Source organism: Salvelinus alpinus, chromosome 5, assembly GCF_045679555.1.
Source record: "Salvelinus alpinus chromosome 5, SLU_Salpinus.1, whole genome shotgun sequence".
NCBI lineage: Eukaryota > Metazoa > Chordata > Actinopteri > Salmoniformes > Salmonidae > Salvelinus > Salvelinus alpinus.
In genome coordinates, this window is record NC_092090.1 from 37,918,913 (window position 1) to 37,932,705 (window position 13,793).

At 43.1% G+C, this 13,793-nt stretch overlaps 1 protein-coding gene across 2 annotated transcripts in view; it reads right to left on the reverse strand.

Annotated features, from left to right (window-relative positions):
- LOC139576049 (AP-1 complex subunit gamma-1-like) overlaps positions 1 to 13,778 on the reverse strand; it is a 32,125-nt gene extending 18,347 nt beyond the window's left edge. The window contains exons 1-2 of one of the 2 annotated variants that reach the window (XM_071401665.1): positions 13,646 to 13,778; positions 1,225 to 1,428 (exon numbers count right to left, since the gene is read on the reverse strand). In XM_071401665.1, coding sequence (XP_071257766.1) covers positions 1,225 to 1,425 — 201 coding nt within the window. In that variant the 5' untranslated portion in view covers positions 1,426 to 1,428; positions 13,646 to 13,778. Of the gene's footprint in view, positions 1 to 1,224; positions 1,429 to 13,439; positions 13,554 to 13,645 lie in introns of those variants that run through there. The other variant, XM_071401666.1, reaches the window with a different exon arrangement.
- Between the last annotated feature and the right edge of the window lie 15 nt (positions 13,779 to 13,793).

Consider the following 13,793-nt stretch of genomic DNA (forward strand, 5'->3'; position numbering starts at 1 on the left):
TAAATGTTAGGTAAAAAATGTAAAATAAAAGTAACAAATAATTAAAATAGCAGCAGTAAAATAACAAGCGAGGCTATATACAGGGGGCACCGGTACAGAGTCAATGTGCGGGGGCACCGGTTAGTCAAGGTAATATGTACATGTAGGTAGAGTTAAAGTGACTATGCATAGATAATAAACAGAGTACCAGCAGCGTAAAAGAGGGGTCTGGGTAGCCCTTTGATTAGCTGTTCAGGAGTCTTATGGCTTGGGGGTAGAAGCTGTTAAGAAGCCTTTTGGACCTCGACTTGGCACTCTGGTACCGCTTGCCGTGAGGTAGCAGAGAGAACAGTCTATGACTGGGGTAGCTGGAGTCCTTGACAACTTTTAGGGGCTTCCTCTGACACCGCCTGATATAGAGGTCCTGGATGGCAGGAAGCTTGGCCCCGGTGATGTACTGGGCCGTACGCACTACCCTCTGTAGTGCCTTGCAGTCGGAGGCCGAGCAGTTGCCATACCAGCCATTGATGCAACCAGTCAGGATGCTCTCGATGGTGCAGCTGTAGAACCTTTTGAGGATCTGAGAACCCATGCCAAATCTTTTCAGTCTCCTGAGGGGGAATAGGCTTTGCCATGCCCTCTTCATGACTGTCTTAGTGTGTTTGGACCATGATAGTTTGTTGGTGATGTGGACACCAAGGAACTTGAAGCTCTCAACCTGTGGGGGCGTGCTCCATTCTCCTTTTCCTGTAGTTCACAATTTGTCTTGATCATGTTGAGGGAGAGGTTGTTGTCCTGGCACCACACGACCAGGTCTCTGACCTCCTCCCTATAGGCTGTCTCATCGTTGTCGGTGATCAGGCCTACCACTGTTGTGTCCTCGGCAAACTTGGTGTTGGAGTCGTGCCTGGCCATGCAGTCATGAGTGAACAGGGAGCACAGGAAGGGACTGAGCACGCACCCCTGATGAGCCCCTGTGTTGAGGATCAGCGTGGCGGATGTGTTGTTCCCTACCCTTACCACCTGGGGCAGCCCGTCAGGAAGTCTAGGATCCAGTTGCTGAGGGAGGCGTTTAGTCCCAGAGTCCTTAGCTTAGTGATGAGCTTTGAGGGCACTATGGTGTTGAACGCTGAGCTGTAGTCATCCGTTCACAAAACTGCGCTCTTCAGCGAGAGACACATTCACTGCCAGAAACAACAAGACATTAGGTTAATAAATTAAGAACAGTGTTCTTTTTAAACATACCTGCCCAAAGTGCGCTGGGTAGCCCAGCATGTGCATGTAGAGTAGCTTAGCCACATTTCTACAGCGGTAAGTGTTGTCTTCCTCTCTGAAGGACGAGCGTATAGCAGCACACTCTTTCTGGATCATCTCACGCTCCTCTGCCTGGGTCCGAGCCGTCCGGATGGTCCGGATCAGCTCCCGCAGTCTGATCGGCGCTGGCATCCTCTGGAAAACACAGAGAAACTAAACATTTGGCACAGGTGTTCTTACTGCAAAGTCATATTCTAATCTGACAGCCGGTAGGTGAAAGTATGTCATTATGAAAGTATGGGGGGGAAAATGACAATAATATGAGTAACTTATTTGTTTCTCCAACATTTGTATTGCTTAAGGCGTTACTACAGCCGTAAATAGAGGACAAATCCATTAACACGAATGAAAGAAAAATGTCTGGGGTGATGGTGGGTCCACAGAGTGTCTGTTTGTATGCATTTCTGAGTTAAAGTGCATGTAGATGGGGGGCTAGTAAAATCACCTGACCACCACTTCTGTCTAGCTCATTATGGTTATCATTATGAAGCCATGGGTGCTCATTCATTCTATAAGATAAATGCATACTCCTGTAAATGGTATTTTTTGGTAGCCTATGTAATGAAAAACATTTGAATAGCAAATTAGCATTGTTCTGTGAGTACAGCCTCAAATGTGACAAGGAAGTGGAGAATTCCTTGCTCAGAAGCTTGTGAAGAGAACACTAAGGTTTCAAACCAGTGGAGGGTGATTAAATATTGAAGGGGCACATGCTTGGTGATGAGATTACATTCTCCAGTATTTACATGCAGCCACACAAAGGAATAACAATAGGAGCACAGTGCCCCATTTCTAAAACACCAGCCAGGTACAGACCTGGCAAACAAGAGAACTCACAGTACCGTGCCTCTATGATGTTACTAATGTACTCCCATTCTAACAAGAACGCTGCTCCATGAGAGGATGCAATCAGAATTAAATGATTAGACACAAGCATATAATCTCACCCCATTAATGATACAGTGGGGAGAACAAGTATTGGATACACTGCCGATTTTGCAGGTTTTCCTACTTACAAAGCATGTAGAGGTCTGTAATTTTTATCATAGGTACACTTCAACTGTGAGAGACGGAATCTAAAACAAAAATCCAGAAAATTACATTGTATGATTTTTAAGTAATTCATTAGCATTTTATTGCATGACATAAGTATTTGATACATCAGAAAAGCAGAACTTAATATTTGGCTGTCGCTGGGCAATACGGACGTTCAGCTCCCTCCAGAGATTTTCAATTGGGTTCAGGTCTGGAGACTGGCTAGGCCACTCCAGGACCTGGAGATGCTTCTTACGGAGCCACTCCTTAGTTGCCCTGGCTGTGTGTTTCGGGTCGTTGTCATGCTGGAAGACCCAGCCACGACCCATCTTCAATGCTCTTACTGAGGGAAGGAGGTTGTTGGCCAAGATCTCGCGATACATGGCCCCATCCATCCTCCCCTCAATACGGTGCAGTCGTCCTTTCCCCTTTGCAGAAAAGCATCCCCAAAGAATGATGTTTCCACCTCCATGCTTCACGGTTGGGATGGTGGTCTTGGGGTTGTACTCATCCTTCTTCTTCCTCCAAACACGGCGAGTGGAGTTTAGACCAAAAAGCTCTATTTTTCGTCTCATCAGACCACATGACCTTCTCCCATTCCTCCTCTGGATCATCCAGATGGTCATTGGCAAACTTCAGATGGGCCTGGACATGTGCTGGCTTGAGCAGGGGTACCTTGCGTGCGCTGCAGGATTTTAATCCATGATGGCGTAGTGTGTTACTAATGGTTTTCTTTGAGACTGTGGTCCCAGCTCTCTTCAGGTCATTGACCAGGTCCTGCCGTGTAGTTCTGGGCTGATCCCTCACCTTCCTCATGATCATTGATGCCCCACGAGGTGAGATCTTGCATGGAGCCCCAGACCGAGGGTGATTGACCGTCATCTTGAACTTCTTCCATTTTCTAATAATTGCGCCAACAGTTGTTACCTTCTCACCAAGCTGCTTGCCTATTGTCCTGTAGCCCATCCCAGCCTTGTGCAGGTCTACAATTTTATCCCTGATGTCCTTACACAGCTCTCTGGTCTTGGCCATTGTGGAGAGGTTGGAGTCTGTTTGATTGAGTGTGTGGACAGGTGTCTTTTATACAGGTAACGAGTTCAAACAGGTACAGTTAATACAGGTAATGAGTGGAGAACAGGAGGGCTTCTTAAAGAAAAACTAACAGGTCTGTGAGAGCCGGAATTCTTACTGGTTGGTAGGTGATCAAATACTTATGTCATGCAATAAAATGCAAATTAATTACTTAAAAATCATACAATGTGATTTTCTGGATTTTTGTTTTAGCTTCTGTCTCTCACAGTTGAAGTGTACCTATGATAAAAATGACAGACCTTTACATGCTTTGTAAGTAGGAAAACCTGCAAAAATCGACAGTGTATCAAATACTTGTTCTCCCCACTGAATGTGTCTGACTCAGAGATAGAGGGATTGGATTTGTTTTTATAGGTAGGCGGCAAGATGATAATGACAAATACACTGTACTACTTCCCATTTGATAAGTAGACTTCCTGTGTTGTATAACATTCACCACAGAGGCCAGCAAGGTACAGCAGGTTGACCACCTAGTCTATATGTGCACACAACTACCACAATCCAGTGGCCTCTGGTCAAGAAGAGGAAGCCTGCATGTTGGATCTATACACTAGTTGACTAAAATCGGTCTCATGCCCATTTCAGAGGATCAAATATACAAACAGGTAAATGAGACCTTGACTAAGTCAAGAGTACAGTATGAAGACAGGTTAAAACTGCTTCTCCCCGATCACACTTGTAGGCGATGTCATGGAAAATTTGGCTAGCTAAATTTGGCTAACTAAGCTCATGCGTAGAAACACATCATCGGGTCTAACGGTCATCTCTCTAACGGTCATCTCGCACCGAACTGCGTAGTTTTTGACGAAAATGTAAATGTGTCAGTTTGTCACTTTCACGAGGTTGAAGTAATAACATGTTCAACTACTTAGGACATTTTTTATAATCTAGGATGCCTTTAGACTTCGAGAAAATTAACAACCAAGGAAGAATTTCACTTCCCTTATTGAATTCTCAAACCACGGCCTGGTCTGTTTGTTCCGTTCTGCAAGCGTTCCCGAAGTCTCACGATGTTGCGCCTCTGGGTTTAGAAACTCTGCGTTAAAACCCTGCAGGAATTCGTTGGGTAAATGGTGCATGAGCACTGAGCTGCATCACAATCCTTCATGAATTGTCTGCTAGTGAGGATGAGCCCAGTGGTGGTGTGAGAGCAATCCGGAGACACAGAGGAAGGATTGCTCTCTTGGCAGTTAAGAGATAGTGACAAAATTGCTCAATAGGCTTTTAGCTTTAAAGATTCAGTAGAGAAAGAAGTAACAAACTGGCACAATCAGAGCCATGGATATGCGGTCTCCCTTGAGGGGAAACTACGAATGTGTAATAACTACACATGAAACACAGATGCCAAGTCATATGATGTGACTCTTACGACAAAAGAGCAACAGATCTCGGCATTCCAAAGGCACGTCGTCATTGGGTGTGCTAAACAAACTCTACTTCCTGCTTTCAGAAACCCCTATAGCAATGACACGTTTGACTTTCAACACCTGAGTTAAAGCAATTAACACTGCGGCCTACCCTCTAGTGTGGTACGTTCAGAAAGTGTACACTTACAGTACTACAGCCAGACACAGCAGAGTGACAGAGGATGTAAGAGAAACCCTGGGCAGGCTGAACAAAGTCAATGGCCTGGCACCAGCAGTGGGTCTGGAGGAGGCCTTGTTTATTGCAGTGAAGGGCCTGGTGAGAGGGGTGTGTGTTAATGCACCACCGCCACAACAGGGGATCCATCACGCGCACTATGCCAGGAACAAACAGGGAAAGTTATTACCGCTGGCTCCTGCATGCAGAGAAGAGGTGTTTTATGGCTTCCCATCTCAAAAGAAGCAGGGCTCTTATCTGTTAGCATGGATAATGTAATTAAGCAGTTACAGCAAGAGGGATGACAGTAATTAGTTGCTGAACAAAGCTATTTTCTGCATCTAGCCGCCTCAGAGCTGACGCTGTTACTGAAAAAAGAATGCACAGAGCAGAGACCCTCTTAGAACTAGGGAAAATATAAAGGCTGTACACACAAAAAGGACCATCAGATTACAGACAATCCAATAATAACACCAGTTATGTTATCACATCAAAGACTTCTTCCAAAACCAGGGTATACGGTATTACCGTTAGTGCACACAAATGGTTATATTTCTTTAAAAAATATATATATATATTTTTAGGCAACATAGATCTTAATCCAGGAGGGAATTGATTGTCTCTGCTGTAACCAACAAGCATTATCTTGACATCTAGCCCCTTAGAAAACCAAATGCATAGCTGGGGCCCTGAGCTGGATATAATTATCTAAGATGTGCCGAATTTAAGTTAACTTACACTCACCGGCAGGTTTATTACGTACACCAATCCAGAACAGCCTGAATTATTTGGGGTACTATACAAGGTGTCAAACGTTCCACAGGGATGTTGGTCCATGCTAACGCGATGGCATCACGCAGATGCTGCAGATTGGATGGCGGTCCAGTCATGCTGCGTACAGCCCGTTCCATCTCATCCCAAACATGCTCTATTGGGTTGAGGTCTGGGGACTGTGCAGGCCACTCAAGTAAACTAAACGTGCAGTCATGTTCCAGGCAATGTTTTTTCAGTCATCAATTGTCCAGTGTTGGTGATCGTTTGCCCACTGGATCCACTTCTTGTTTTTAGCGTATAGGAGTGGAACACGGTGTAGTCGTCTGCTGAAATTGCCCATCCGCGACGAGGATCAACCAGTTGTGCTTTCCGAGATGCCGTTCTGAACACCACAATTGTACTGCGCTGCTATTTGTTCGTTTGTGGCCTGCCTGTTAGCCTGCATGATTCTTGCCATTCTCCTTCGACTTCTCTCATCAACAAATTGCCCATCCGCGACGAGGATCAACCAGTTGTGCTTTCCGAGATGCCGTTCTGAACACCACAATTGTACTGCGCTGCTATTTGTTCGTTTGTGGCCTGCCTGTTAGCCTGCATGATTCTTGCCATTCTCCTTCGACTTCTCTCATCAACAAGCGGTTTTACCCCACAGGACTGCCGCTGACTGGATGTTTTTTTGTTTGTCACACCATTCTCGGTAAACCCTAGACACTGCCTTGCGTGAAAAGCCCAGGAGGGCAGCTGTTCTGAGATACTGGATCGGGCGCGCCTGGCACCGACGATCACATAACGCTCAAGTCACTTGTTTTGCCCATTCTAACATTCAATCGAACAGTAACTGAATGATGCCTGCTTTATATATAGGAAGCCACGGCCATGTGACTCACTGTCTGTAGGATCGATCCATTTTCGGGAACAGGGTGGTGTACCTAATAAACTGGCAGGTGAGCGTATAGTTATACATGTATAGAAGCATGCACCCATGCAGCCCCTGAGAAAAAAGTCAGGTCGAGTTAGCAGCACCATGGAATAAGGCTGGGCGATCAAATTCATTTGCATGCATGTTTTTGCGCGATATTCCAAATGCCTTTATCACAAGAATCAAGTTCTTATACATTATTCATTTTTATGAGCGTTTGTCCGCTTGTTCTCATGTCTTTTTGGTCTCGGCTGTTTCCATCATTCTCTGCTGTGTGCAATGACTATAGGCTGTATGCACCTTCCCATTCTCTCTCTCACACACACACACACACACACACACACACACACACCGCCCCTCCCCCTACCACTCACAACAACAAATATTAGAGATCACTTCTTCCTCTGATAAGCGGTTTCAATTCGAGGTTTCGTCCAACAGAATTGGTCAATTCCCCTTTAACGATACACTTTGTAATTGCGCGCAGAGCAGACACTAAAACGGGAGTAGCCATTATCATTGATTCTGGAAAATGAAGGCTCAATTTGTCACGCGCAGCATTGCTGTACCGCTAGCAGCAATTTTGCAGAACACCGTCATACTAGCAGTCTAGTATGCGTTTTATAAATGTGCAATAAACACAATTATATAAAGAATTGGCAAACTCGTTCTCATTGAGAAAAAAATGACAGTTGATTAACACATCTGAACAAAGTGGACAGGCTAGCAAACTGTCCAAACAGCTAGAGATGGACAGAAGGGTGTGTTCATAACAATTCAACTGTCCTACCTTGTTAACTAGCAAATAGATCCAATTTGGCTAAACTTCAAATAGAAATTAGCTGGCTACTCACTGGCACGTGAGCTTGCGCTTGAGAGATTGTTAATTTTCTATAATGCTTGCTACAAGAAGTGTCATTATTAGTGATTTGTGCATTATAATTGGTTCAAGTTCAATTTGTAAAAAAAATAATAAAAAATTGCATTTTCATAGACTTGAAAGCCAGTTTACTGATTATTGCAAAAAAGCAGGTTAAACTATTGTTACAAAATAATTAGTGGGTCTTGTGGTTGTGGAAGGCTTAAATGTAGCCTAGGTAACTTCACAAGCCCTCAATTCATTAGATTATTGCTGACTGTTTGACCTTTAATTGTATAGCAAAGCTTATTTAGATTTAAAAAAAAAAAAAAAAAAAAAAAAATGAGATATACACTATATATACACACAAAAGCATGTGGACACCCCTTCAAATTAGAGGATTCGGCTATTTCAAGCACACACGTTGCTGACAGGTGTATAAAATCAAGCACGCAGCCTGCAATCTCCTAGACAAACATTGGCAGTAGAATGGCCTGTACTGAAAAGCTCAGTGACTTTCAACATGGAAACATCATAAGCTGCCACCTTTCCAACAAGTCAGTTTGTAAAATGTTCTGCTCTGCTAGACTGCTCCGGTCAACTGTAAGTGCTGTTATTGCGAAGTGGAAATGTCTAGGAGCATCAACGGCTCAGCCGCAAAGTGGTAGGCCACACAAGCTCACAGAATGGGACACGTATCACATAAAAATCATCTGTCCTCAGTTGCAACACTCACTACCGAGTTCCAAACTGCTACTGGAAGCAACATCAGCATAATAACTGTTTATCGGGAGCTTCATGAAGTGGGTTTCCATGGCCGAGCATGATGAATAACAATCGGTAATCAGCATTTTTGGACGCCGATTATATTGCAATCCACGAGGAGACTGCGTGGCAGGCTGACCACCTGTTAAGCTAGTGCAGGCAGCGAGGAGCCATGGTAAGTTGCTCGCTAGCATTAAACTTATCTTGTAAAAAAAACAATACATCTTAACATAATCACTAGTTAACTACACATGGTTGATGATATTACTAGGTTAACTAGCTTGTCCTGCGTTGCATCAATGTGGTGCCTGAAATTGTGTCACTTCTCTTGCGTTCATTGTAAGCAGAGTCAGGGTATATGCAGCAGTTTGGGTCGCCTGGCTCGTTGCAAACTGTGTGAAGACTATTTCTTCCTAACAAAGACCATAATTCATTTGCCAGACTTTTACATAATTATGACATAACATTGAAGGTTGTGCAATGTAACAGCAATATTTAGACTTAGGGTTGCCACCCGTTCGATAAAATACGGAACGGTTCCGTATTTCACTGAAAGAATAAACGTTTTGTTTTCGAAATGATAATTTCCGGATTTGACCATATTAATGACCAAAGGCTCATATTTCTGTGTTTATTATAATTAAGTCTCTGATTTGATGTAGCAGTCTGACTGAGCGGTGGTAGGCAGCAGCAGGCTCGTAAACATGAATTCAAACAGCACTTTCCTGCGTTTGCCAGCAGCTCTTCACAATATTTGAAGCACAGCGCTGTTTATGACTTCAAGCCTATCAACTCCCGAGATTAGGCTGGTAATACTAAAGTGCCTATAAGAACATCCAATAGTCAAAGGTCTATGAAATACAAATGGTATAGAGAGAAGTAGTTCTATAATAACTACAACCTAAAACTTCTTAACTGGGAATATTGAAGACTCATGTTAAAAGGAACCCCCAGCTTCATATGTTCTCATGTTCTGAGCAAGGAACTAAAATGTTAGCTTTTTTACATGGCACATATTGCACTTTTACTTCCTTCTCCAACACTGTGTTTTTGCATTATTTAAACCAAATTGAACATATTTCATTACTTATTTGAGACTAAGTAGATTTTATTTATGTATTATATTAAGTTAAAATAAAAGTGTTCATTGTTCATTCAGTATTGTTGCAATTGTCATTATTACAAATATATACATACATACATATACATACATATATAAATATTTACATTTTTTTTAAATAAAACGTCCGATTAATCGGTATCGGCTTTTTTTGGCCCTCCAATAAATCGGTATCGGCGTTGAAAAATCATAATCGGTCGACCTCTAGTGTAAAGCTCACTGCTATTGGACTCTGGAGAAGTGGAAACATGTTCTCTGGAGTAATGAATCACGCTTCATCATCTGGCAGTCCGACGGACGAATCTGGGTTTCGCGGATGCCAGAACGCTACCTGCCCCAATGCATAGTGCCAATTGTAAAGTTTGGCGGAGGAGGAACAATGGATGGAGGAACAATGGGCTAGGCCCCTCAGTTCCATCGAATTGAAATATTAACGCAACAGCATACAATGACATTCTAGACGATTCTGTGCTTCCAACTTTGTGGCAACAGTTTGGGGAAGGCCCTTTCCGGTTCCAACATGACAATGCCACTATGCACAAAGCGAGGTCCATACAGAAATGGTTTGTCGAGATCATGTGGAAGAACTTGACTGGCCTGCAGAGAGCCCTAACCTCAACCCCATCGAACATCTTTGGGATGAATTGGAACGCCGAGTGCGAGCCAGGCCTAATCGCCCAACATCAGTGCCCGACCTCACTTATGCTCGTGGCTGAATGGAAGCAAGTCCCCACAGCAATGTTCCAACAACTAGTGGAAAGCCTTCCCAGAAGAGTGGAGGCTATTATAGCAGCAAAAGGGGGACCAACTCCATGTTAATGCCCATGATTTTGAAATGAGATGTTTGACGAGCAGGTGTCCAGATACCTTTGGTCATATAGTGTACATTGTGAATAGCCCATATGTTTGTAAAAAAAAAATTGGGCCATATTGCCCAGACCTACCGTGGAGTCTGGAGGAAATTAAATGGAACAAGGAAGGTGCAGAAAAAGGAACATAGTTGCATGAGCCAGTATGTTGATAATGTAAGAATTCAAGTGATCAAAGTGCAATGGAAGGTCAGTGCACATTCCAAAAGAGCAGGGGGACTCGGACTTCCTCCTTTCCATTAAAATTGAAACTGGGCAGCATAGATGAGATCCCATGGTAAATCGTACATGGCTTAGAGGTGTTCTTCTTAGGCACAATGCATTAGCAACCTCCGTCGCTACCCTGGTAGCACAAGAAACTACAATTAACTGCAACAAGTAATTCCCACCCTATAGTCCAGCAATCTGTTTAAATGCATGAATCATGACAACACACATTCAGCACCTAGGCTTAATGACTCGAGCAAAACAAATGCTTATATTTCCTGTGACTGACAAGTAACCAAAGCCCCAATCAGCCTCTGTGCTCATAAGTGTGCGCACACAACAGATATGGAAAATCCAGTCTGCTAGACTAACAAAGACTTTGAGGAAATTTTGGTTCTACTACAACGTTACAATAGCTTTTATAGGCACACATTCTTTTATTAATTACAACATGAAAGACATAACTTTTTCTTTATTATGTCCCCAAAAGCTGGCACAAAAGATGCATTTGGTCTCGACAGAAAGGACGGGTTGAGCACAATAGATGGATTAGGAAGACCATAGGTGGAGAAAGTTTGCACTTGCTGAACTGTTGGGCAGCTACCACCAAAGAAGCACTCACCAACATCCGCTTTGCTCAGGCTTACTTACTCTTCCAGGACAAAAACAGTACTGTTCAGCTGTATGGCCACGCTACAGATTTTAGTCCCGCTATATTTCACAGGAGCTTGGACAGCCAACACTGTCATTTGGTCAAGCCAAGTGACGCAAACATTGCTGTCAAATGGAATGACTGACGTGAGGCATTATCCTGATCAATTAGAGGGGGTGGATCTCAAACACCCCTGAACTTATTCCTGTCCCAGTTGAATTAGGCCCTTGTCCTCCACATGCATACTGATCATGCTACTTAAGACTGCTTTGGGAACAAATTGGGCATAAAGGAAGAAATAATAATGATAAATTGATTGTTATCAACACCCTCATATAGCCACAGAAGGGATCATATCTGACACCAGCTGTGGCAGATTTCCTGAGCGAATGGAATTGCCCATTCCTCTCCTGAGACTCTAGAAGATACACAAGCCTGCTGAGCCTAGCAACCAGTGGTAAGAGAAAACAACCTCAACACACGGTTGAGTCCACTGGGGACATAGGCTATTCTATTTCCAATGTCCAGACTCCAGAGACAACGCACTCCATCAATGAGGCGCTTTCCAATTGAGAACCCCGACGCTATACAATAATACAGCAACTGTATAGGAGTATGTGCCACAATTTACTTCCTCCTTACCCAAAGTTATGCAGATGAAGTTCATTAAGCTACAGAAACAATTCAAAGCCACATTGTAGAGGAAGCACTCCTTTCAACACAATATCCCAGCATATTGTTCTCTTTGACACTCATTTTGTTGTCACTGCTCAGCCAAGCTCTCACCGGGATATTTAATTGGTAGTGTTACAGCAGGCTGCTACCTCCATTCCAACCTAAAAACAATTCTGCAAGTAGTATGACAGTACATTTATACAAAACATTGACCTACATGGTTTAGCCAAGTACTGGCCTACCAATAAAAGTGTGTACTGTCAGAAAGCCTTCATTGAATAGGCTGAAAATGCAGGTAAAACATGGGCACTTGTCAGCTGGTTTAATGCAAATACAAAGAACATGCAATGAAAAAGCAAGTCGATCTGAGTATATGACACTGATGTTGACTTCAGGAGAATCGACTGACAGAAGAGGTGGCAAAAGGGAAACAGGAAATCACAATTCAAAAGGAGTCAAATATTTTAAGAACTTTCTACACAGATGCAAGCAAGCTCAAATAAAAAACCCAATGGCTGTACTAAATAGTCTAATAATCACAAGTGAAGCAGGTGGCATAATAACCCACTAATTTAAAAAGTCTGAGGATGGCACAACTTAAGAAATTAGAGGTTTGCTACAACTAGCTAACACACTTGAGAATTGACACTTGTCGAGGTGTGTAAACAACTTACATAATAACGTTAGTATATTAACATTCAATGTAACTTCCCTACACAACCAGTATGTGAGTATTGTAACTAGCTAGTTAACGTTAAGTAGCAACAATACCATAGTAGATAGCTAGTTTAAGTAACGTTATTAACCTTAAATTCATTACAACCACGTAGAAACAGTCAAAGCTAACGTTACAACAGTTACACCCAAGCGAGGTATAACACACAACTTATTTGAAGCGTGGGTATACGTTACAGTTCAACTTGAACACATCAAGGTATTGCGCTAACTAAGTTAACATTAGCTAGCTACTTAGCTAACATAATTGGCTAGCTACAGTAGTTAGCTAGGTAACTTCCACGTCGGTACATATCTACATTCTGCATACCAAGTAGCTGGCTAGCCAGTAGCGTTAGCTGGGTAGGGTGGTTAGCTTGCTACGGTAGATCACAAGCCCACAGAAAGATAGTTAAATTGCTCGTCATCTTTTCAACGCAATACTTTACGAACCTTTAACCACACCTGTCAAATATATTATGCATTGTCACGTTACCACTAGTTAGCATTGGCACTAACAAGCTAGCAATCTAACGTCCGAGCAGAGGCCTTTCAGGGCGAACATGGCACAATTACAGCCTAATTTCTCAGACATAAGTAAACCCTTTTAGCAAGTGAACATATAGTGCATAGCTAGATAGCTACGCAATCGCGAAGAGGCCTTCATCGCACTGACTTAGCAAGTTAGCTAGCTAGCTAGTAGGATTAGTTAACTAGATAGCTGCCTTTCCTACATACCTACCGGTACATCTCGTTTGAGTAACACAGCAAATAACCAAATGCAATATTGACATACATTGAAGGCGTATAAGCAAGTAAAAGTTAAGTATAAAAACAGATTTCTAAGGTTAAAGATCGCACAAGTACAGATCAGGTAAGCATACCAGCTAGCCGACACCAGGCTAACGCTTCTATGACAGACAACCCCCCACCGTACACTGGCTGGTTAGCGCAGCCTCACTTCCGATCCTCTGTAGCACCAACATGGATTATTGTCACCGCGGTTTAAGACAAAGTCGTGCTGATTTGTCAGCTATAATCAAATAAACAAATCTGTTTAACTGACATAGTTGTATAATGTTATACTCACTAGCCGTATTGATACCAGAAAATAGCTGGAATCTTCTCTATTTGCGACGGAGGGAGGAACAGACCAGACATTCAAAATGGTGGCTCTCCTAGCCTCGACACTTCTACCGCAGGCGGAGGGTTACACCGAAAAAAACAAAACTTCAACG